This window comes from Trachurus japonicus, chromosome 22 (assembly GCF_045865225.1).
Source record: "Trachurus japonicus isolate A0001 chromosome 22, Traja_1.0".
NCBI classification, from domain to species: Eukaryota; Metazoa; Chordata; class Actinopteri; order Carangiformes; family Carangidae; genus Trachurus; species Trachurus japonicus.
Window position 1 is genome coordinate 906,534 of NC_140928.1, and position 26,416 is coordinate 932,949.

The 26,416-nt window shown below is 44.6% G+C and overlaps 2 protein-coding genes across 2 annotated transcripts in view; both read right to left on the reverse strand.

Moving 5' to 3' along the window:
* Positions 1 to 4,964, reverse strand: part of LOC146963162 (uncharacterized) — a gene marked incomplete at its 5' end in the record, with an annotated part of 77,281 nt that extends 72,317 nt beyond the window's left edge. The window contains 5 exons of the mRNA XM_085767932.1: positions 201 to 374; positions 635 to 808; positions 2,163 to 4,209; positions 4,410 to 4,642; positions 4,858 to 4,964. Of these exons, the coding sequence (XP_085624058.1) occupies positions 201 to 374; positions 635 to 808; positions 2,163 to 4,209; positions 4,410 to 4,642; positions 4,858 to 4,964 (2,735 nt within the window). The remainder of the gene's footprint in view (positions 1 to 200; positions 375 to 634; positions 809 to 2,162; positions 4,210 to 4,409; positions 4,643 to 4,857) is intronic.
* Positions 4,965 to 11,536: 6,572 nt separating this feature from the next.
* The window catches only part of LOC146963164 (protein NLRC3-like), a 41,084-nt gene continuing 26,204 nt past the window's right edge, over positions 11,537 to 26,416 (reverse strand). The window contains exons 8-9 of the mRNA XM_085768139.1: positions 11,948 to 12,121; positions 11,537 to 11,834 (exon numbers count right to left, since the gene is read on the reverse strand). Of these exons, the coding sequence (XP_085624265.1) occupies positions 11,657 to 11,834; positions 11,948 to 12,121 (352 nt within the window). The 3' untranslated portion in view covers positions 11,537 to 11,656. The remainder of the gene's footprint in view (positions 11,835 to 11,947; positions 12,122 to 26,416) is intronic.

Genomic DNA, 26,416 nt, shown 5'->3' on the forward strand with positions numbered 1-26,416 from the left:
AAATTTTTTCTTGGGTAAGGGAGTTGTAACAGCTGCCATGTACAAGTAAAACATCCATACACAGTACATAATATACATTAAAACAGTAACAAAGGCAAACATATCAAAGAGAGGAGAAAGAAAGAAAGTGCGGGGTGCAATAAATAGAATAGAATTTCACATCACATTCATCTGAGAACATAAATAAAACAAAGTCTGACCCCAGAGTCTCCAGTCTACAGTCTGGACTCTCCAGAAAACCACTCAGATCCTTCACTCCTGAATCCTGCAGGTTGTTCCAGCTCAGGTCCAGGTGTCTCGGGTGGGAGGGGTTGGACTTCAGAGTTGAGACCAGAGAAGAACAGCTGATCTCTGACAAACTACAGCCCTCCAGTCTGAATAAAGGATAAAAGCAGTGAGTTGAGGACAAACAGCGTTAAGTGTCTCATCATCCGTTCAGAGCTGAAGAAGCTTGAAGTGAAACTAAGTGAGTGGTCATGTGACCATCATCATCATCATCATCATCATCATGGCCTCTGACCTCTGACCTCTGAGTGACCTCTGACCCTTCACCTTCTACCAGCTGCAGTAACATGGAGTCAGAAACTGAACTGAACACAGACAAAAGTCCAACAGGTCCAGTCAGTGAACTCACCTCAGAGTCTCCAGTCGACAGTTTGGACTCTCCAGTCCAGCACACAGAAGCTCCACTGATGAGTCACTCAGGTCGTTTTCACTCAGATCCAGTTGTGTCAGGTGGGAGGGGTTGGACTTCAGAGCTGAGGCCACGACTTCACAGTGACTCTCTGAGAGTTTACAATAAATAAATCTTTGAAGAGAGAGAAAATATGAAATGTGTCAGAATGAAATGAGATGAAAGCTGCAGTAAAAACAGTTGATGCATCTGATGACAGGACGTGATGATGTGATGAACATCTGAGCTTCAGTTCATCTTCTCTCACTTTGATCCTCATCACTCACAGCTTCAGTCTGAGGCTCTGTTGACTCTCAGTGACACTTTGTGAGTCTGTGTAGTTGTGTTGTCCCTCCCTGCCTAGTGTGCCTCAGTCTGTGTCTGTAAATGAGCTCAGCTGATCTGTGGTCAGCTTTTATTTTGAGCTTCATCTCCTCTCTTGGTTTTCTGGTAGAAGGGTGTTAGGTAACACACCTGTCAGTGGCTCTGACCACACTGAGCCCCTCCCTCCCCTGCTCAGGAGGTGAACTGGTCAGAACTGGTCATAGTGGACCGTGTCTACAACAGACCGGTGGGTGAACTGAGCTGAACTCCTCCTGCTTCAACATCACTCTTGTGTTCAGCAGCAGATCAGTAACACAGCCTCAGACAGTGAGAACAGTGACACACTGGTTACACTCATTCATCTCTGTGATGCGTTCAAGGACAGACAGACGATGACTTCTCTTCTGTTGTTACTGTTCACTGTACTGCTGCAATACTGCAGGATCCTCACTTGTGGGATCAATAAATATACCAATACCAATCAATGAAAATAATGAGCCATTACACACTTGATGCTACTGTGGTGGTATATAAAACTTGATGCTGTCTTTACATGACATTGTTCTTGTTGCTACGACAACGAGTGCCTCTCTTAGCCCTGTTGCTCCGGGCCTAGACTGCTGTTTCCCATGATGCATTGAGGGCTCGCTCTCATTACATCATCTCTTTATTGTTTGGTCCATGGACGTCCTCCATGTTCATCAGGACTTCAGTCTTCCTAGATACAGACAACGGCTTCACTTTTGTCTAACTCCTCACCTGCTCTTCAAACCTGTCACCTGAGTCAGTGTGGGCGGAGTCTGAAGATGACATCAACTGAGGACACTGATCAGACTGCACAGCTGCCTCTGAGACACTAAAGGGTTAAAACTATGGTTCATGTGCAGTCGTACTAACACCTGGAAATGCTGAGGTGGAAGATTGGGATAAAACCTAAAAGTCATAATACTGTAAAAACTTCAAAATAACTGTCAATTAAACATAAATTAATTAAACAGCAACGATCATAATGAGCTGAAGAATCCACATGTTGGAGCTCACAGCTTTTACTACACATCCAGAAAAAACAACTCAACTGTTCTTAATGAGAATAAATGAAAACTGTGTTTATCTGAACTTGATCAAACTACTGATCAATAATTATATTGATCATGTCTGGACTCACCGAGCCTTCCTGCAGTTCCTCACAGCTGGGATCAGTCTCAGTTGTCCCTCTGGTGATGATGTCTTGTACTTGTACTTATACAGGTCAAACTCGTCCAGAACCTGCTCTGACATCAGCAGCATGTAGGCCAGAGCTGAACACTGGATCAAAGAAAGTTTCTTCTTTGATCTCCTCTTTGGCTTCAGGAACTGTTGGATCTGCTGGTGAACTGACTGGTCCTTCATCTCCGTCAGACAGTGGAAGATGTTGATGCTTCTGTCAGGAGAGATGTTTCTCTTCCTCATCTTCTTCAGGTTGTTGATGGTTCTCTGGATGGTTCCTGGACTGTTGTCTGTCTGACCCAGCAGACCTCCTAACAGCCTCTGGTTGGACTCCAGAGAGAGGCCATGAAGGAAGCGAACAAACAGGTCCAGGTGACCGTTTCTACTGAGGAGGGATTTCTCCAAGGCTCTCTTCAGGAAGTCATCCAGGGTTAAATCATCATGTTGTTTTCCCAGGAACTTGTTGAGGACCTGTGTGTTCCTGTTGGTGAAACAGTGGAACATGTAGACTGCAGCCAGAAACTCCTGAACACTCAGATGAACAAAGCAGTAGACCGTTTTCTGGAAGATCACACTCTCTCTTTTGAAGATCTCAGTGCAGAGTCCTGAGTTCACCGAGGCCTCTGTGACATCCAGACCACACTGCTCCAGGTCTTCTTGGTAGAACATGATGTTTCCTTCCTCCAGTTGTTCAAACGCCAGCCTCCCCAGCTTCAGAAGAACTTCCCTGTCGGCCTTCGTCAGCTGCTGTGGACTCTCATGTCCTTCACTGTACTTGTTCTTCTTCCTCTTTGTCTGGACCAGCAGGAAGTGTGAGAACAGGTCAGTCGTGGTCTTGGGCAGCTCTCCTCTCTGGTCTGTGGTCAACATGTGCTCCAGAACTGTAGCACTGATCCAGCAGAAGACTGGGACTTGACACATGATGTGGAGGCTCCTGGACGTCTTGATGTGTGAGATGATTCTTCTGGACAGATCTTCATCACTGGACCTCCTCCTGAAGTACTCCTCCATCTGGGCGTCAGTGAAGCCTCGGACCTCTGTTACCCTGTCGACACATGTAGGAGGGATCTGATTGGCTGCTGCAGGTCTGGAGGTGATCCAGACCAGAGCCGAGGGAAGCAGATTCCCCTGGATGAGGTTTGTCAGCAGCACGTTGACTGATGACATCTGTGTGACATCAGACACAACCTCCCTGTTGTTGAAGTCCAGTGACAGTCGGCTTTCATCCAGGCCGTCAAAGATGAAGAGAAGTTTACAGACAGCCAGCTGCTCTGCTGTGACCTTCTGTAATGTTGGATGGAAAACATGGAGCAGCCTGAGAAGACTCAACCGCTGATCTCTGATCAGGTTCAGCTCCCTGAACGAAAGCAGAACCAGCAGACTGACATCTTGGTTCTCCAAGCCCTCGGCCCAGTCCAGAGTGAACTTCTGCACCGAGAAGGTTTTTCCAACACCAGCGACGCCGTTGGTCAGAACCACTCTGATGGGTCTCTGTTGGACAGGTGAGACCGTAGAGACGTCCTCTCTCTGTTGGACAGGTGAGACCGTAGAGACGTCCTCTCTCTGTTGGACAGGTGAGACCGTAGAGACGTCCTCTCTCTGTTGGACAGGTGAGACCATAGAGACTTTGTCTCTCTGTTGGACAGGTGAGACCGTAGAGACGTCCTCTCTCTGGTGGACAGGTGAGACCGTAGAGACGTCCTCTCTCCGTTGGACAGGTGAGACCGTAGAGACGTCCTCTCTCTGGTGGACAGGTAAGTCTTTAAAGATGTCGTTGCACTTGATTGGAGTGTCATGGAGGATCTTCTTGGACGTTGTCTCCAGCTGTCTCACCTCATGTTGGGTATTAACCTCTTCACTCTGTCCCTCTGTGATGTAGAGCTCAGTGTAGATCCTGTTGAGGAGAGTTCCACTTCCTGTTCCCTCAGTTCCTTCAGTCACTCGTTCACATCTGCTCCTCAGACTGATCTTATGTTGATCTAAAACCTCCTGCAGACCACCATCTGCTGAGAGACAAGAGACAGAGTCAGACTGAAGACAGAGAGTCTGACAATCTGATCAGATTATTTTCATCAGCTACAGAAAAACTACAGACAACAAAGAGAAGGTTTGAATCATCATCTTAAATGTCAGTGCTGTGTGATGGAACAATGACTCTGGAGAAAACAACAAATGACCACATCACTAGACAGATGTTCAGTCTCACTTTGTCCACAGCTGCTCTGATTGGCTGTCTGCAGCTCACCTCTGGTTCTGGGTCTTTTTCCACACTGGGGACAGGAGGGGGGTCCTGAAGAACCAGACTGGTCCCAGTCTGAGGTGAAGCACTGTCTGCAGAACCAGTGTCCACAGCTGGTGGAGACTGGATCCTTCAGGACGTCCTGACAGAGACCACAGCAGGACAGCTGCTGGTCCACAGAGACACCACTCCTCTTCCTCCTGTCAAGACATTTCTGGATCAACAACATGTCACAGCTCCACATCTGAGCTCTGATTGGCTGCCTGACAGAGTGTGTGCATGTTTCTGTCTCAGAGGTTTGTTGTGAACCTTCAGAGTCTGATGGATCTGGTTCCTGGTTTCTCTCTGTTTCCTTCACATGAGTCTAATGACTGAATCATCTTCAGCTCAGTTTACAGTAGAAACCATCTCTTACCGTGACTCTGGAGGTCCAGGTCCAGGTCCAGGTCCAGGTCCAGGTCCAGGTCCAAGACTGAAGTCTGGATTAAGCTCTTTGGACCAGTCACTCTTCACGGACAGACTGATTGATCCAGGTCCAGGTCTAGGTCCAGGTCCAGGTCCAGGTCCAGGTCCAGGTCCAAGACTGAAGTCTGGATTAAGCTCTTTGGACCAGTCACTCTTCACGGACAGACTGATTGATCCAGGTCCAGGTCTAGGTCCAGGTCCAGGTCCAGGTCCAGGTCCAGGTCCAGGTCCAGGTCCAGGTCCAGGTCCAAGACTGAAGTCTGGATTAAGGTCTTTGGACCAGTCACTCTTCACGGACAGACTGATTGATCCAGGTCCAGGTCTAGGTCCAGGTCCAGGTCCAGGTCCAGGTCCAGGTCCAGGTCCAGGTCCAGGTCCAGGTTCACGACTGGACAATGGAGGATCTTCTTTGGACAGGTCACTCAGACAGATGGATTCTGGAGACTCTGGTCCGTCCTCCTCGTCCTCCACATTAGCACTCATCTTCAGGACTTCAGTCGGTCTGAGAGGGAAACCAGAAACACACACAGTCTGATCACCTGTCACACCCAAATACACTGAGGACAAACTATCATCACTGTCTCACAGTTGTTGACCTCCACCACTCAGAGTCCCACTCGCTGACAGTAGATGCAGCTAGAATGTTTTTGCATGCGATGATTTTTTCCCATATTGAATATTGTTTTACTAACTGGTCCCTCACTGGGGTAACCATAGTCAAACCAATAGAATCATTATATAAAAGGGCACTAAAAAATTTTGACAGAAAACCAATCTCCTTTCACCATTGTCATATCCTTGAGAAACACAACCTCCTAAGTTTCGAAAATCTTAAAGTTTTTAAGTATGCTTGTGCTGTTTATAAAACACTCAATGGACTTGCACCTCCTCTGTTGAAAGAATATATAAAATGTAAAGTTACCAGTGGCAGAACCACCAGAGCCACCGCCAGAGGAGACTGCGAGGTACCTCTCAGACGCACAACTTTTGGTCAATCTGTTCTATCGGTTAAGGGTTGTAATATTTGGAATAATGTACCGTACACAATAAGGGAAAGCACCACTTATAACACTTTCAAGGTCCACCTCAAAAACTGGCTTAAAACAAACCAAGTCTGTAATCATGACTAGGCGGGACCTTCGCGGAGCGCGACACATGCACCGTGCTCGGTGTCCGTCCGCCTTACTCTATACTTTTGGCTGTCATGATTTTTGTTTTGTTGTGCAGTGCGCGCCTACGTATGTATGCGTGCACTGCACTTGCCTTGTTTTTCTGTGTGGTCATTCGTCTGGTTTTCTTGTTGTTGTGCAGTGCATGCCTACATATACGTATGTATGCATGCACTGCATTTATCTTATTTTTCTATATTCCAATTTATCTCTGTAAGTATGTGTGTGAATGGCACTTATATAACTGCTGCTACTGTCTCCAATGTCTTGGTCCACCCCAGGTGGCGGGTACGGGCCATCACATTCTGGATCCATCCATTTAGACTTGCACTTTACCTATTTAAACTTGCACTTGCACTTTAGAAACTGGCACTTTATACCAGGCACTTTACAGATCACATGCACTTTATGTATAGGTATGACTGTGTATATGATTGTGAACCACTGTATAATTCTTGTGTATTTCTGTCTGTTTGTGTGTTACCTGCCAAGGGACTACGGATGCAAATTAGCAAGTTGCTAACTCTGACGCATTTACATTTGTGCACATGTAAGAATGTTCATTGATGTGTATTGTCCCTTTTAAATAAATAAATAAATAAAATTCACATTAGATCCATGTTTATCCAGTCACCACGAACTTTGACCTTTGACCTCTGAAGTTTTCTCAGGTCCTTGAGTTCAAGTCGATGTTTGTTCTGAATCTGAAGAAGTTGTGTCGAGGTGAAACTGAGACAATGTGCTGACGTCTGTACGGACTACGTCTGACTCTTCTTCCCTCCACAGTCCACAGAGACAAACTGACTCTGATGCTTCAACAACAACAACAACGACATTGTGTTAACACTCACTTGTCTCTGACCCACTTTCTCTCCTTCTGCTCCGTTCATTCTGAAATGGTGTCTGAACTGTTTTATTTCCTACTTCTGTGTTTACAGGAAATCATTGTTCAGTTTTAAGTGGTAGTTGCAGAGAGGAAGTCTCCTTACACAGTTGACTGGCTCCACCTGCTGGGTAACTCCTGGTATTAGACCTGTATGGACCAATGAAACCTGACACACACACACACACACACACACACACACACACACACACACACACACAGAATCAAGACAACAAGTTTAATCTTGTGTCAACTACAATGACCTTTGACCTCTGGAGTCTTCTCAGGCCATCGTTCAGTTCAAGTTGATGTTTGTTCTGAATCTGAAGAAGTTGTGTCGAGGTCAAACTGAGACGATGTGCTGACGTCTGTACCAAGGGGGCAGTTGTTGGTCTGAGAAGTGAAGCTCACTTCTTCCTCTGGGGGCTGGTACCAGAAGGGAGCATTCTCCATAGACCCCAATGTTAAAATCACCGACTTAACATCCTCAATAAACATGATCAAAGCCTGGTACCATTACGTTTTTTGGTCTCAACCGATAGTTTATACCCCCGCACACACTCTGAGGGGGGTGACTTTTTTTTAAACTCTACAGTTTTATTGTTATTAGGTTTAAAATTCTGGCCAATTAGGGCGCGGAAACGTTGAGTGACAGGTCCGGAGACTGCTGCTTCGAGGCCAGTGGGCGGGTTCTCGGCCGGCCAACGGCCGCACCGCTCCAAATATGGCAAGTCAAATCCAACATGGTGCAGTTCAAACCCCCGTAGTAGCGGCACAAAACAGACTCCCCCAAACCAATGGGTGACGTCACGGGTGCTACGTCCATTCTTTATACAGTCTATGGTCTGTACGGACTACGCCTGACTCTTCTTCCCTCCACAGTCAACTCAAACTTTATTTACAGAGCGCTTTCAAAAGAACCGAAGTTGACCAAAGTGCTGTACAGATCACTAAGAACATACCATTATTTAAATACTATAAAATACATAAGTAAAGTGCAATAGAATGCAAACTATAAATAAACAAATAAAATACAAATGAGTAAGTAAATGAGTCAACCCAACCGAATGCCAGGGAGAAAAAGTAAGTTTTTAGGGAAGATTTTAAGACTCTATTGACTCTAAATACCAGATGCATCATGTTTCCCACATTCTGTGTCATAAACTATAAACTGTTTTCTTGTCTGTAACAACATCTATTGCACGTCTGCCCGTCCTGGGTGAGGAATCCCTCCTCTGTTGTTTAGGTTTCTCCAATTTTTCCCTGTTAAAAGGGTTTTCTATGGAGTTTTTCCTCAGTCGCTGTGAGGGTCTAAGGACAGAGGATGTTGTTACGATGCCATGTAAAGCCCTTTGAGACAAACTGTTTGTAAAAACGGGCTATACAAATGAAATTGCCTTGCCTTGCAGCAAAGGTGTGGTCAACTTTTGTCTTCAGCCGAGTTTTTGGGCTGAGCAGCTGTTTGGCTCCACAGTCCATAGAGACAAACTCTGTCTGACACTTAAACAACAACAACTACAATAATAATAATAATAATAATAATAATTTTGTGTTAACACTCACTTGTCTCAGGCTTCAGTTTCCCTCCTTCTGCTCCGTTCACTCTAAAATGGCGCTTAACTGTTTCATTTCCTCCGTTCCCTCCCCTAGTTGAAAGTGACAGAGAGATAAAGTAGGAAAGGGACCAGAGCTACCACAAGAGGGGACTGTGGAGGTTCAATTTAGATGCACAACATTCTCTCAAAACGTGTTATCAATCCAAGGATGCTTGGAATGGAACAGTTTAAACTGTTTAACCCCCAACCCCCCTCCCGGTCCCGTGGATCCCTCTGGATCCTCTGGACCCCGACCTGGAGCGACACCCTCAGTACCGGAGAGCTCGGCCCATCCACTGCAGCGTGAAGGCCGGAGAGATGCTGTACCTGCTGTCGCTGTGCATGCTGGGAAAATCAGGACAGGTGTGGGCGGTGTGACCAATCAGATCAGTGTGTTCACACCTGTGGACCTGATGAAGATGCTGAAGATCAAGAGAAGCAACCAAGATGGCGCACGCTCTGCTGCGACAGCACTGACTCGTTCTACTCGTTCCCGTCCGTGCTCAGAAAACTCAAAGCACTCCACCTACTTGATAAGAGCCAGTCCTCCTCTACTGCTCCATCTGCTCCTACACCAGGATTTCAGTCACCAACCAGACCTAATTAACACGCATCACGCACCTCGCCTCCAAAATCACAGGTCGTCCCACACCCAACCTCACAGAACTGAACAATAGACCCATAAGACACTTTGCAATCTCAATAGAACAGGATAATACACACCAACTCAACCAACACCTCATCCCACTGCCCCCAGGTCGTAGGTATCGGTCACTTAAACTCAGAAAGGCTCGCATGGGACAGAGTTAAATCCCTGCAGTCATAGCCACCGTAAACAACAGACCTGTTGACATTCTCCTCCTCTCTCTTGTCTGTCACAGTCAACGTTTGTGCCATACACTGTTCGTGATAAGTCTGCTTTTGTGTGCTAATTGTGTGATGTTCTGTTTTGCTTCTGTGTGTGTTTATTTGTATAATGTCCTTCATGTAAATGTACGGCCGAGTGGAAACAAATTTCCCTTCTGGGACGAATAAAGTCTAAGTCTAAGATGAAACGGAGCATCAGGAGGAGGATGGAAGTTAGTCACAATATTACTGTTGTACCACAACAGTTGATTTTGGATTTCATAATAAGAATTAGGTTGATGATACTGGTATTGAAGCCAACCCACTATGACTTCTTCCAAAAAGCCTGATAAATAAGGAAAAGCTTTTATTTTCAGTAAGGCAAGCTGAAAGCCAGTTAACTGAAAGTAAAGATAAAGTTGTTTAGAAAAAAGAGGGTGAAAGGTGAAAAAAAGAGGAATTGTTGTCTCTGATCATTTCACACTGGTTTCTCCAACATGACGATGAGTTCACTAGACTTGTTTTTTTATTAATAAACTTTATTTGTTCATAAATAATGGGAAATCACAGAACAACATTAAGGAAAAGAACAAATTATACATAAATATATATAATGCCAATGGTATGAAAAAACTGTATATTAAGATGATAGAAAAACATTACATTTGGAGCACACATTTATCGTCTTTATAGTGTTTGTGTTGCAAAGTTATTGATTTAATATAGGAATTGATCTCTTTTTTAAAGACACAGAAAAAGGGTTTTACTTTTAATACTTTACATTTGTGGATATAAAACAGGAATATGATAAAATAGAGGGGAAAAAATCGTTATCAAACTCTCCTATAGTTTGACAAACCAAATATTACATCATAAAGCAAAGTACAAAGGCATTGTAAATGTGGTCCAATATAAAACAACTGATGCCTTACCATAAACTCTGAGTGTAATCACCAGAATAGATGGAAGACGGCCTCTTGGTGCAGGTTACAAAAAGTGCAAGATACAGCAATGTCCTTGTTAAATCTAACTATAAAAGATTTGACAGGATAACAGTGATTCATGATTTTAAAGGAAGTTTCCTTAACCTTGTTAAGGAGTAAATACCTATTAGGTTAGTTCAATGGAACATGAACATGTGGACCACTGACTTCTCCTGCTGGGCGAGTTGTTTAAGTGTGATCCCTTCACTGTCCCATGTAAAACAGAGCAGCCTGTTCAGTGTAGGACATCCACACAGACAGTTTCTGTCCCTTCCTTTGTTGAAGTCAAAGTGAGGTCACATTAAATTAACAAATGACATCGGATGTTTCTGTCAGACTTTCACTTCTACAATCACCATGGAGACCAGACATAATAGACTCACTGTATTTGTCACATTCAGAGCCAGATGGTTCTGAAAACATTTGGACGGACACAACAGAATCAACCTCAATATGTATATAAACTAAGATGGAGAGAAGCTGCAGCACAAAGACGATTAATAATCAATACAACCGACAGTTAATTGATAAAGAGTCTGGACACTTCTCCTCCTTGTCATGAAGACATGGAGGAGAAGAACCTTGTATTCCCTCTGGACAAGAACATGAAGACCACGAGACGTCAACCGTCTGAGTCCAACTCGTCTTCACAGTCAAAGTCGTTTTATTGTGAAATTCCCCCAAACAGGAAGTTCCTCCTGAGCTGCAGCTGTGACACTGAAGAGGAACCGGAGACGATCTTGATGAGCTCTAAGTCCAGACTCACTGATGATGATCTGTCAGACACACACACACACACACACACACACCTACCTCACTCTCTCATCATATCCTGTAGAAGAGAAGGAGAAGGTTTTAGGGAGGTGATGAGTCCAACTCTTCAGTGTGTTTCAGCTTCTGATTGGCTGTTGACATTTGATACTTGAAACTTGAAAACTTGTATTGATCATGTATTGACTGAATCTGCTGATCAGTTGAGTCAGAACAAGAACAGCTGATGGTTCATATTGATTCTGGTGAACAAGGAGTTTTCTAGACTCTCAGGTAAGTGACAGGTGAACCTCATAGTTCCGGTTTGACTCAACACCTTTACCTGTAACTGGATCACTGATGATTGACACATTGAAGCTGCTGCAGCGTTTCTGTGTCTGTGACGTCACATATGATGTCATATGTGATGTCACATCCTGACAGCTTCACCTGCTGCACTTTACACTTTACATTTTATTTTACTCCCACAGTCATCAGCTGTGGAAACAGCTACAGATCAGACTCACTGCAGAGTCTCCAGTCGAAAGTCTGGACTCTCCACAAGATCACGAAGCTGCTGCAGAGCTGAAGAGCTCAGGGTGCTGTTTCTCAGGTCCAGTTCTCTCAGGTGGGAGGGGTTGGACTTCAGAGCTGAGACCAGAGAAGAACAGCTGACCTCTGACAAACTGCAGTGCTTCAATCTGAATAAAGAATAAAAGATGAAGAATGATTGATGATTTATCAGATCACACACACACACACACACACACACACACACACCTAAGATCTACACAGTAACAGTCAGTGAACTGACCTCAGAGTCTCCAGTCTACAGTCTGGACTCTCCAGAAAACCACTCAGATCCTTCACTCCTGAATCCTGCAGGTGGTTGGAGCTCAGCTCCAGTTCTCTCAGGTGGGAGGGGTTGGACTTCAGAGCTGAGACCAGAGAAGAACAGCTGGTCTCTGACAACCTGCAGTAACCCAATCTGCATAAAGAATAAAAGCAGTGAGTTGAGGACAAAGCTCCTTGTTGACAGCGTTCAGTGTCTCATCATCAGTGAATCTCAGTGAGTGGTCATGTGACCAGAGGCAGCTCCACAGACACTGTGGACAGGAAGTAAACTCCTTTAATGTCATGTGACCATGAGCTGAAGCTTCCTTCCTGTGGAGCTCAGTGTTGATGTTCATGAGCCTCAGTGGCTCCACAGTGGGATCATCAAACCAACACTGTTCTCTGAGCTACAGGACTTTAACCTGACCTCTCACACTGGGAAGCTGCTTTGACCTTTGACCCTGAACCAAGCAAAGATCTACATCACATCTGCTCAGCTTCAGCTACAGTGGCTGATCCAGCTGTTCTGTTAGCAGCTTCATCTGAGAGTCAGCTCATCATCATCATCATCATCATCATCATCATCACCACCACCACACTGACCTCTGAGTGACCTCTGACCCTTCACCCTAACCCAACCCTCACTGAGTGAGAAACTGACAGCAATGCAGGTGGAGCCCCCCCTTGTGTCCTGGATTCTAGATTACCTGATTGGCAGACCACTGATCAGCAACACTGGGGCACCGCAGGGGACCGTCCTCTCTCCCTTCCTCTTCACCCTGTACACCACGGACTTCAGCTACTGCACAGAGACCTGCCATCTCCAGAAGCTTTCTGATGACTCTGCAGTAGTTGGACTTATCAGTAAGGGTGAGGAGACTGAGTACAGGGATGTGGTGGACAACTTTGTCACGTGGTGAGAGCAGAACCACCTGCAGCTCAACGTGACAAAGACTAAAGAACTGGTAGTGGACCTGAGGAGGACCAGGGCTCCAGTGACCCCCATCTCCATCCGTGGGGTTAACGTGGATTTAGTGGAGGAATACAAGTACTTAGGGGTGTACAATAAACTGGACTGGACTAACAACACAGACGCACTCTACAGGAAGGGCCAAGGCCGTCTCTATTTTCTGAGGCAGTTGAGGTCCTTCAACAATGCTGTGGATGTTTTATGAGTCTGTGGTGGCCAGTGCCATTCTCTACGCTGTGGTGTGCTGGGGCAGCAGACCAGGGCCGTTGCTAGGAATTCTGGGCCCCCTGAAAGAATACTAAAGTGGGCCCCTGCCTCCTGACTTTTCGACTTTTTTTCTTAGACTACGTATGTATTATCATTTTTTATTTAGCCTACTTTGTTTTGATGCTAATGCAGCATTACTATGAGTATTAGTCAGGGTCTTATGCAGAATAAATCAGTCATACAAAGAGACTACTGGGGTTTTTTGTGGGCCCTACTGGTCGCTGGGCCCCTAGAGTTATCATCACCTTTCTCCCCTATACAACGGCCCTGCAGCAGACTGAAGGTGCGGGACGCCAACAGACTTAACAAACTCATCCGCAAAGCCAGCCATGTTGTTGGAGAGGAGCTTGACTCCCTGACAGCAGTGTCAGAAAGAAGGATGTTGTCCAGGATTAGGTCCATACTGGACAACTCTCTTCATCCTCTCCATGACGTGCTGGCCAGCAGCAGAAGCACATTCAGCAAGAAACTCATTCCACCACGCTGCACCACAGAGTGCCACAGGAAATCATTCCTTTCAGCCATAATAACTTACATAGGCCTATGAAAGGACTATATGAACTGTCCATAAGCTCTTTGTGTAGGTGTGTGTGTTTGTCTGTGTGTCTATCTGTGACCCCGTGTGTGTGTGTGTGTGTTACGTTTCGCGTTGGACAGTTCACATCTCCACGTCGCCCATTAATCCCTGATCAGTGTTCACCTCGTAGGGCACGACGTCATCCTAATCATTTACTAGCCGCAGTTTCTCAGATTTGAGGCGGAGTGGCCGTCCTGTTTACCACAGAGATTTTGTTTGCGGTCATGTGACTCCCTGGCTCTGTCGGATTGGTTAAACAGAGGCAAACGTTGCAAGTGGCTACATCTGATTGGTGAAACGCAGTCATGTGACAGAGGCTTGGAAGTATCTCAATGAAAACATAAACAAACAATTTCCATTGCATTGGATCGATAAGAAAAAGTAGAGAGTAGCGACCGGAATGCAGCTCAATGTAACGGAGTAAAAGTACCGCTCCTTCTGAAGAAATATACTCAAGTAAAAGTAACAAGTATGCTGCATTGAAACTACTCTTAGAAGTACAATTTATCCAAAAAGTTACTCAAGTAAATGTAACGGAGTAAATGTAGCGCATTACTACCCACCTCTGCCAGTCAGTGAACTCACCTCAGAGTCTCCAGTCGACAGTTTGGACTCTCCAGTCCAGCACACAGAACCTTCACTGATGAGTCACTCAGGTCGTAGTTGTCACTCAGGTCCAGGTGTCTCAGGTGGGAGGGGTTGGACTTCAGAGCTGAGGCCACAACTTCACAGTGACTCTCTGAGAGTCGACAACCAACAAGTCTGTGAAGAGAGAAAATATGAAACGTGTCAGAATGAAATGAGATGAAAGCTGCAGTAACTCACTGTGTCTTCTCTTCTGTTGTTTCTGTTCACTGTGCTGCTGCAATACTGCAGGATCCTCCACTGTGGGTACTATACCAATACCAATCAATAAAAATAATGAACCATTACACACTTGGCACTACTGTGGTGCAATATAAAACTTGATACTATTTTTACATGACATCAAACCTGTCACCTGAGTCAGTGTGGGCGGAGTCTGAAGATGACATCACCTGAGGACACCAATCAGACTGCACACAGCTGCCTCTGAGACACTAAAGGGTTAAAACTATGGTTCATGTGCAGTTGTACTAACACCTAGAAACACTGAGGTGGAAGGTTTGAATAAAACCTAAAAGTCAACTGTAATGGTAAATTTGAATATTCCTTTGTTTTAATCACTTGAGACGTCCCCACACCCTGCTTTCCCCCCAAGGTATCAGAACTCCTTTTGTTTGTTACCCATTTGTGTATTTTAAATGTCTAGATCTTCACCCTGCAAGATGCCCCAGGTGTGAAACACACCCTCGGGGGTCGGTGCCAATACCTACAACAAGACAAAGCAGTGTGAAAACAACACTGTCTGAGTAGAGGGTCAACCCCTGCAGCAGACAAGGGGGTGTGGAACACACCTTAGGGGGCGTTCCTCAGGTATAAATGTTGAGTCTCCCCATTTCTCTTGGTCTTTTCTTTACCGTCACCGCTCGGTTGAGGACTGACCTTTCTTTGCAAGGAAATAAAAACTTGTCGGCCGGCAGAAGTCTCTATTTCATTATTCACCAACAACAAACAGCTAAAAACTTCAAAATAACTGTATGAATTAAATTAATTAAACAGCAACGGATCACAAGGTGCTGAAGAATCCACATGTTGGAGCTCACAGCTTTTACTACACCTCTGGAAAAAACAAACTGAGAACAATGAGAACAATGAGGAGCTGTAACCACATTAGGTTAACTGTGTGTGTGTGTGTGTGTGTATGCCGGTACAATCGTGTCATATTACGCGCGCACCTATCAACTGGACGTGTCACACCCGCGTGCTTTGACGCCTGTGCAGCAGACAGCGCCTGACGTGTAATGTAGTTTCCTCATTGACTTATAATGGCCCCCCGTTCACGCGCACGTTCACGTGCGATGACTGCTGCAAGCCTGTAATCACACTACGCGTAGTGACCACGTGTAACATTCATGCGTTTTTCAGCGAACGCACGCATTAACGCTCGCGTGAAGCTGATTGAACAGTTTTGTCAGGCGCTCACGCGTACGCGGATACGACGTGCGCAAACTGTGTCACGCGTGACAAGAAGCTGCGTTCGTATGAAGCAGATTGTGCACGTCTGTCTGTCACTGTTTGACTAATGTTGTTACGCGTTCACACGCGCGTGCGGTCGCAGACTCTATTGCTGCGCAGCCGGAAGTTGATCTGCCCGGTGTGCACCACTACGCGTAACGTGACGCGTAGTGTAACTTAGTTGTTCTGTGTTGCATTTTCATTTTCATCCAGTAGATGGTGCAGTCGATCCAATACGAGATACAGATATATAGGCTGCTGCATGACATGATTTATTTGTTCAAGGAAGACAGAGAGAATAATCCGTGTCCCAGCTGGCCACAGCGGCCGGCCGGAGCCACTCTGTCCACACCTTGCGTCTGAGCCGCTGTGGACCGTGGTCCAGATGCCATCCCCGGGTCAAGCTGCTGCTCCGCCCCGCTGACCAGGCAGCTCACAGCGGCAGCAGCGTGACCCGGGGAACTCTGGTGCAGGGATGGCATGGACCACGGAGCTCCGGCCGGGGGGTGGGGGGGGGGAGCGGACGCAAGCGGGGGGTGTGGAGAGAGTTGCTCCGGGACCTGGCCGCTGTGGAGCGAAGTTTCCAAATATCATAATAACAAAACAATAGAAAAGTCAAAGACTTAATTTTCCACGTTATTCTGTTTTTGTTTTAAAACTGAATAACAGAAAAACAAAGTTGTTTTTTGTTAGTTTTTTTTGGTTTTGAAACGGAAAAACGAGGAAACCAAAATCAAATTACGGTCAAATTTTGATTGTCTTTTTGTTTTTGATCTTAAACAACACATTAACGCCGATGACAGACCGGAAATGTCTGAACTTCAAAATAAAAGCCCAGTGACTCGTGTTATAGCCACAGACTGTAGATGAATGGCCTATAAAATCTTTTTTTTCTTTGTAAATGTTGTGTTTTGAGCACATGGATACATTTTCACAGCTGTGTTTATTTTTTCACACAAGCTGATCGTTAACTCATCTTCCTCATGTACTGCTCTCCTCGCTGCGCTGGGTCTCTGTCTCCGCTGCGCTGTAGCGCTTCGCTTTGCTTCCATTCAGTCAGATCATTTTCACAGCGGACTTCTTTGCAGCCTGATCCACCTGTTTGTGTACCTCTGTGTAGGCTCCACCGTGCCATGAGACAAACATGCAAGAAGTAGCGCAGTTTATTGTGTTTCACCGGCGAGGAGTTGTCATTACGCACGACCATTACGCACGGCGATTCCCCTCATCTAAGCTGCCAATTAGAGTGCCCTGTGCCGGGAAGGGAGCCTGATGAAATCCCGGACTGTAGCCGAGGTCTGGGACTGGATCTCATGTGACTGAAAAGAGTAGAAAAGAACCATAAAGGGGCCGCTGCCACCTGCCAAATATGCCCGGGGTTGGAGACCTCAGGCTCGGGTTGAGTCTCTGAGAAGAGCTGGTCTATCACCCAGCCTCATGCAGCATTATTCCATAAGGTGGCGAACGTTACTGCAGCAGATCGTAATATAGCTATATTCCTCAAATAACAAAACAATCAGTCAGTATTCAATTAATAGCCTGGTCTCATATAATGGCGTTCAAGCCATATATATATATACAAAATTAAATTAAAAACTATCTGCCGCCGCCTGGGACAAACTGAGGAGGAAATGTTCAGAAGCTCTTTGTAGACTGTCTGTGAAGACTGACTGGAGTGAAGCTGACCTCATCACGCTGTGAAAATGCTCTGATTGACCTGGGAGCGAAGCGCTGCAGCGTGCGCAACGGACAGACCGAGGCATGTGAGGAAGATGAACTAATGATCTTGGCCACTAATGTATAAAAATAAACACAGTTGTGAAAATGTATCCGTATGCTCAAAACACAACATTTACAAAGAAAAAAAAGATTTCATAGGCTATTTATATAGGCTACAGTACAGTGGCTATAACTCAATTCACTGGGCTTTTATTTTGAAGTTCAGACACTTCCAGGCTGTCATCGGCGTTAATGCGGGAGTGAAGCTGACCTCACCCTCTCAGAGAGGGACAGCCTGTCCGGAGCCCGGTTGGGACCGGAGACGGGCCGCAGAACACGTTGTGAAAATGATCTGACTGAATGGAAGCAAAGCAAAGTGCTACAGCAGCGGAGACAGAGAGCCAGCGCAGCAGGAGAGCAGTACATGAGGAAGATGAACTAATTAACGATCAGCTTGTCACTCATGTGTAAAAATAAACACAGCTGTGAAAATGTATCCATGTGCTCAAAACACAACATTTACAAAGAAAAAAAAAAGATTTTATAGGCCATTCATCAACAGTCTGTGGCTATAACGCAATTCACTGGGATTTTATTTTGAAGTTCCGACACTTCCGGTCTGTCATCGGCGTTAATGTGTTGTTTAAGATCAAAATCGAAAAGGCAATCAAAATTTGACCGTAATTTGATTTTGGTTTCCTCGTTTTTCGTTGTAAAAACAAAAAACAAAAAAAACAGCCTGAATTGTGGTTTTTTGGTTTTTGATTTGAAACGGAAAACCAAATTACCAGCTGACTTTCGTTTTCTGACAGTTTGGTTTAAAGGAAAAATCAAACGAAACGTACACGGACCCAGCTGTAGATGTGCGTTAGGTTTGTGCACCTGAATAGCTGCACAGAGGCTGCAACACTGTCCCAGCCGAGTTTTTTTTTTTTTTTTTACACTTTATTAATAATTATATAGATACTGTAACAAAACTGTCGAGCCATCAGGAAGGTTGAAATTGAAATATCAATGCAGAATCAGTGTCAACCATGGAGCATAAAAAGACATGACATCACTGAGCCTCCTCCTGTCTATAATATAATTATCTCATGGGTCTTTTCCTTTCTCCTTTTCCTTCTCCTTTTTCTCCTCCTTCTGCTTCTTCTCCTTCTTCATTTCGTCCGGCAGGCAAAGTCTGGCTCACTGCTGCCTCCCCTGGTTGACTAAAATGAAAAGGCCAACTACACTACACGTTCATGTTACGCGAGTGGTGCGCACGGTGCAGATCAACTTCCTGCTGCGCAGCAACAACATCTGCGACCGCACGTACGTGTGAACGCGTAACATAATTTGTCAAACAATGACTGACAGACGTGCACACGCTGCTTCATACGTACGCAGCTTTTGTCACGTGTGAAATACAACCTGCGCGTAACAACGCACGCACGCACGCGTAACAAAGTAACCATGCGTGCACACACACGTCGCTGCGTGTCTTTCCGGTTGTTTTGGTTTTGATTTCACCTCATAGTGTGTGTGTGTGTGTGTGTGTGTGTGTGTAATCACATGAAGTTACCTGTGTGTTAGAGTGTGGGAGAGGAGTGCGCGCTTCTGCGCGCATTTGTATACCTGTGTGTTTTGATGTGTGTGTGTGTGTGTGTGTGTAACTGTAATCACATGAAGCTGGCTCTAGAGTCTGTGTGTGTGTGTGTGTGTGTGTGTGTGTGTGTGTGTGTGTGTGTGTGACTGACTTGACACATAGTTAGTTAGTAGCTGCATCCTGTGTCAGTCTGATTTAGCTGTGTCTGTGTTTATAAACATTTAAACGAGCACCAGGTGGATTGATCGATTTTGAATCGAAAATCGTCCGGAAGATGAAGAAAGAAAACTAGAAAAAGCATTTCCAAAAATGGAAATGGTGTGAATGCTGAAAGCCATTGCTGAACCATGCTGAATTAGCAGAATAAATTGACAAAGACATGCGGAATGGCATACAAGAAACATGTCCAAGGAAGGAAATGAACCCACAACCTTCAGTACATCAGCCCACTGATCTAACCACTTCACCTTAGTTACATTCAATGAGAGAAGAGTAAAAGAAATCCTTGTATAAGAGGCTCACTGACTTCTGAAGAGAGGTTGAGACTTTGATGAATGTGAGATTTTTCAATGATGCTTAAAAAAAAGAAAGAAAATAGTATAAATGAGACATTAGAAGTTTGTCTACAGATCAGAATTTGAATGAAGTCTCTAGCAGAAAGTATGACACGCTGAGTTTTTCTGCCTTCAAATTGCTGTGAACCAATGGCAGACGCAAACTGGCAGTTTCAGGGAGACTGGAGCTGGACTGGAGGCAGGAATCGAACCCATGACCTCATGATCAATTAACCTTTACTCTGCCACTTCGCCACAGAGAGCACACACATAAGCATGTTGTCATTGATTGTAATGTGATGATGTGCTGCAAACACTAGGAATGAATGAGTATCTTAACGAACACCTCACACCCCGCTTGCTGACAGCTGGACATTGTACAATTACAGATTCAGCGCGTTTAGCGTAAAACTCCACACTGGGATTCGATCCCAGACCGGAACATAGTCCTTGGTTACAGTGCAAGCTGCTCTACCAGGTGAGCTATACCTGTTGTACCTTGTCAGCTACACCGAGCTGCCAAGCCTTTCACCTCTGAGCCAGATGCAGAGCGGGGCGGGAGCTTGTAGCACTAGTGCCCTCCCCTGGAGCTGTGACACGTCAGCTCCAGTCTCCCTGAAACTGCCAGTTTGAGTCGGTTGGTTCACAGCAATTTGAAGGCAGAAAAACTCAGAAATGCAATTTTGCACTTCCTTTTCTGCTGATATGTGCTCTAACACAAGAAAAATGCCACAGGAACATGTGAAAAGCACGAAAAACATGATTTTCATGGGAGAGGGTCTTTAAAGTTCAAAGTGGCTGACACACTAACAAGACTGCTCAGGTGGGATTTGAACCAGTGACCTTGTGGTTGGATGGCATGAACCTTATCCACTGGGCTATTCCAATACTCGTGGTGAAGTAGAGGTTGAGACTTTGATGAATGAGTTAAATATTTTTAGACCCTCTGTCACTCTGCCAACTGCCAACGTCCGAACATTCCGTCCCATTGACTTTCATGTTAAATCTGAATTTTGTCAGAAATTTTAATGATTTTAAAACTATATATATATATCTGAAACTGTTGAAGATATCAATAAGCTGAGATATAGCTGAATAGTTGAAAGGTTTGTGAACAGTTTAAAAGTTGAATGAAGTCTGTAGCTGAAAGTATGCTGAAGCTATTAGAGGCTGAATGAAGCAGAAGATTTGAAGAGTTTGAAGACGTTTTCAATGCATTCCTATGGGAAAAAAATTGCAGGAAAAGTTAAATATTTTAATAAGTATAAATAGTTAAAAAGAGAAAAGTAATGCCGATAAAGTTAAAAAAAAGCTGCACGTTTTGATATATGAATTGTTGAAATAGCACAAAGTATGAAGGACTAGAAGAAGACCGTAAAAAGGCGGAAGAAAATGGTCGAACAGAAGAACAATAGTGTGAATGCTGAAAGCTGAAAGCATTCACACTAAAGCATTCACACTAACTAGAAAATTTCCTCTGGGGAAATTTTGAATGGGCCACGGGGCTACTGCCGGTTTTGCCATCTCTGTCAACATGGGAATCAAACCCACGATCTTAAGGTCAAGACAGAGCTAATCAGACAGACACATGATCATCTTTCTATAAGCACTGATATGGAGGAGCTGTAATCACATTAGGTTAACTGTGTGTGTGTGTGTGTGTGTGTATGTATAATCACATGAAGTTACCTGTGTGTGTTAGAGTGTGGGAGAGGAGTGCGCGCTTCCGCGCGCATTTGTATGTTACCTGTGTGTTTTGATGTGTGTGTGTGTGTGTCTGTAACTGTAATCACATGAAGCTGGCTCTAGAGTCTGTGTGTGTGTGTGTGTGTGTGTGTGTGTGTGTGTGTGTCTGTAACTGTAATCACATGAAGCTGGCTCTAGAGTCTGTGTGTGTGTGACTGACTTGACACATGTTATGAGCTGCATCCTGTGTCAGTCTGATTTAGCTGTGTCTGTGTTTATAAACATTTAAACGAGCGCCAGGTGGATTGTTTATGAAGTTAACGAGCTCTGGCCTGAGGATCAAAGAGGTTACCACGGCGATAGGGGCCCCCGCAGGCTGAGACAGACAGAAACGTGGAGAAAAAGAGCGATTTTATGCCTCTGCACCGGTCTCACGTTTAGGCTTACTGTGACAAAACGGTAACTCCTATCAGAACAAAACACAGATCACATTGCTCTAAGGACTTCCTGAAAAATTTGGTACGATTTGGTGTTTCTACAGTAAATATTTTGGAGACGCTGGCAGTTTTAAAACATCAGTCCGTTCTGCTTCTCTCAGAAAATATTTGTATTGGAGTCAATGAGGAGCAGAGACAGACGTGGCCGCACACAGAGGCTTATTCTGTAAATTCTGTAAGTCTCTCTGATATTTTGAGCACATGACATGAGAGATAACAAGTTTGTCTTACAAATTCTGAAAAAATTATGTGTGTAGAGTGTAAATTGTGGCCGTGCTGACAGTTTATCCAGAAAAAATACAGAATGTTTCTTCACTCTCTCCCACTCTAACCGATGATGTCACGTGCTCTGACACGAACATTCCATGCAATACACACCCATTATAATCTCATAATTTCTCCAAAAATGATCATGGTCATTGATCAGGGATTGATCAAAAACTATATGACCTATGAAAACGTGGAGTAATACGACAATACACAAGACTTGTGTCTACTGTTTAAAGTTTAAATGAAGTCTCTAGGTGAAAGTATGCCTGAGCAGTAGACGTTTGTTAAACTCCAATGATTGGTCTTTTTCGCCCGTCCCATTGACTTCAATGCAAAGTCTTACGACTTACGTCGCGAAAAATTCGTACACTGTTGAGAAAAGTAATAGCACACTGATCCCGATCAGGACGCACGTTTTGATATATAATTTGTCTATAGGACTAGTAGCGGACCGAAGTCTGGCCGGAAGATGAAGGAGAAAATAGAACTAGAAAAAGCATTTCCAAGAATGGAAATGGTGTGACTGCTGAAAGCAGCTGAACGCTGTTGCAGAATTAGCAAATAGTGCAAGCAGTGATCACCATACAAGTTAACGAGCCCAAAGCTGTAGTTCCAGTGCAAATCAATCTTAGTGCAGTGGTATAAACAAGAAACATGTTAACACAAACCAAGATTGAAAGAGGTAAAGAGAATAGGTGGGGGTGCATATGCATTATCAAGTTTGATCATGTGACCAGACCAAGTGGTATTGGTTAAAGTTCAAAGTGGCTGACACACTAACAAGACTGCTCAGGTGGGATTTGAACCTGTGACCTTGTGGTTGGATGGCAGGAACCTTATCCACTAGGCCATTCCAACACTTACGATGAAGTAGAGGTTGAGACTTTGATGAATGTGAGATTTTTCAATGATGCTTAAAGTCCCGCTCCCGCGACCCTTTTCGGCCATTTTAAAACCAGCTCATTAGCCATGCACATTAGCAATTCACCTCTGGGGGGTGGGCGGAGACTGCGCTGTTTTGCACCCGCCCAGCCACCTCCTCGCACCCCACCCCCCGGTTGCTGACAGCTGGACATTGTACAATTACAGATTCAGCGCATTTAGTGTAAAACTCCACACTGGGATTCGATCTATATAGGCCTTGGTTACAGTGCAAGCTGCTCTACCAGGTGAGCTATACCTGTTATACCTTGACAGCTACACCGAGCTACCAAGCCTTTCACCTCTGAGCCAGATGAAGAACGGGGTGGGAGCTTGTTAGCCTCGTAAACCAGCCTCTCGCGGAAGTGCATTTCATTTCATTCCGAGGGAGAGTCTGGCCTCATCCCCATTCTAAGCGTTTGGACTGAAACCCTCAGAAGGCCGAGCCAATCAGCGTCGCCGCTGTGATTGACACAGCACGTTGGCCAATCAGGGACCGACTGGTGCAAAGCCCCGTCGCTACACCAACTTGTTGATTGGCTGAATGGGGTTGTCTGTCAACGCTACTACCAAAGATATTAAACCGTCTTTGCTACTACTCCCGCCCTGCCCCCAAACACGAAGAGCGGGGATGAGGCCAGACTCTCCCGAGAAATGAAATGCATTTCCGCGAGAGGCTGGTTTACGAGGCTAGGAGCTTGTAGCATTAGTGCCCTCCCCTGGAGCTGTGACACGTCAGCTCCAGTCTCCCTGAAACTGCCAGTTTGCATCTGCCATTGGTTCACAGCAATTTGAAGGCAGAAAAACTCAAAAATGCAATTTTGCACTTCCTTTTCTGCTGATATGTGCTCTAACACAAGAAAAATGCCACAGGAACTTGTGAAAAGCACGAAAAACATGATTTTCATGGGAGCGGGTATTTAAAGTTCAAAGTTGCTGACACACTAACAAGACTGCTCAGGTGGGATTTGAACCAGTGACCTTGTGGTTGAACGGCAGGAACCTTATCCACTGGGCTATTCAAACACTAATAGTGAAGTAGAGGTTTGATGAATATGAGATCTTTCAATGATGCTTTAAAAAAAAAGAAATGAGCCACAACAAGTAAGTAGATGACTTTTTTGTGAAAATAGTGCAAGCAGTGATCACCATACAAATGGTTGACCAAGGTAGGAATCGAACCTACAATCTCATGGTCACTAGACTTTGACTTTGCCTCTAGGCCACAGTGTACACACAGTTGTAAAGACTGTTGTCTTACTCTGCCACTTCGCCACAGAGAGCACAGACATAAGCATGTTGCCATTGTAATGTGATGATGTGCTGCAAACGGTGGCAGAAGCAATTAATGCGTCTCTTAACGAACACCTGTAACCAATTGAGGGTGGGGGAGGGGAGCAGAATTCAACATCACATAACAAGATTGCTCAGCCTGGATTCAAACTAGTGACCTTGGGATTGGCGAGCGGCCACCTTACCAACTGGACTACAGACAGAGTTGTGTAGAAGAGAGGTTGAGACTTTGATGAATGTAAGAATTTTCAATGATGCTTAAAATAAAAAGAAATTAGTATATATTAGCCACAACAAGTAAGTAGAGGACTTTTTTGTGACCTGTGCTGTGACTATTTTTTGGTGAATTAAAATGAATTAAAAAGCACTTAACAGCAAGTTACAAAGTTGAGCTCCTTCTCCTGCTGCTGGGAAAAAAATGCATTGGGCTGAATGAGAGCAGAGAGCTCCCTGGCTGCATTTAAAAAATATTTTAAATTATTATCTAAGTCTCTTTGCATTTTTGACCAGAATTTTAGCCAGAAGACAAGTGTGGCTACAAAACTGGAGAAAATAATTTGTCTAGAGTTTAATTTGTGGCCGTGCTGACAGTTTAGCCAGAAAAACTCTAGAATGTTTTTTTGCCTCTCCCCACTCTAGCACCACTCTAGCTCTGCTCGTTAGACGCAACACACACCCATTATAAAGCTGAAAAAAATCAGAAAAAGTTAAATATTTTAAAAAGTATAAATAGTTAAAAAGAGAAAAGTAATGCCGATAAAGTTCAAAAAAAGCTGCACGTTTTGATATATGAATTGTTGAAATCGCACAAAGTATGAAGGACTAGTTTAAAACCGTAAAAAGGCGGAAGAAATTGGCCGAACAGAAGAACAATAGTGTGACTGCAGTCACACTAACTAGAAAAAGCATTTCCAAGAATGGAAATGGTGTGACTGCTGAAAGCAGCTGAACGCTGTTGCAGAATTAGCAAATAGTGCAAGCAGTGATCACCATACAAATGTTTGACCAAGGTCGGAATCGAACCCACAACCTCATGGTCAGTAGACTTCCACTCTGCCTCTAGGCCACAGTGCACACACAGTTGCAGAGACTGTTGTCTGTTAATGATCTGCACTCTGTCTCACTCTGAAGTTAACGAGCCCAAAGCTGCACCTGTTGGAAACACTGTCAACATCAAGAAAGCTTGAGAGTCAAGCTTGAATGACTTAGAATGAAAATTTCTGTGAATTTCAGGCTGAGAGCAGCAGTTTCAACATGAAGCAAGTTATCAGAAGTCAACAGAGGACGACTGGGAAAATAATTCACTATAATTGTTGTTGAGGCAAGATTTGAACTAGCAACCTTCAGGTCTTCAGACCAGCAAGCTAACCACTAGACTACAGACAGAGACAGTATGTGAGGGGTAAAGAAAACCTTTGATAAGAGGATCACTGGCTTCTGCTTAAAAAAAAAAAGTAAGGAAAGTGCAGAAATTAACCACAACAAGTAAGTAGAGGACACTTTTGTGAAAATAGTGCAAGCAGTGATGACCATACAAATGGTTGACCAAGGTAGGAACTGAACCCACAATCTCATGGTCAGAAGACTTTGACTTTGCCTCTAGGCCACAGTGTACACACTGTTGCAAAGACTGTTGTCTGTTGATGAGCTGCACTCTGTCTCACTCTGAAGTTAACGAGCTGCACCTGTTGGAAACACTGTCAACATCAAGAAAGCTTGAGAGTCAAGCTTAAATGACTTAGAATGAAAATTTCTGTGAATTTCAGGCTGAGAGCAGCAGTTTCAACATGAAGCAAGTTATCAGAAGTCAACAGAGGACGACTGGGAAAATAATTCACTATAATTGTTGTTGAGGCAAGATTTGAACAAGCAACCTTCAGGTCTTTAGACCAGCAAGCTAACCACTAGGCTACAGACAGAGACAGTATGTGAGGGGCAAAGAAAACCTTTGATAAGAGGATCACTGGCTTCTGCTTAAAAAAAAAAGTAAGGAAAGTGCAGAAATTAACCACA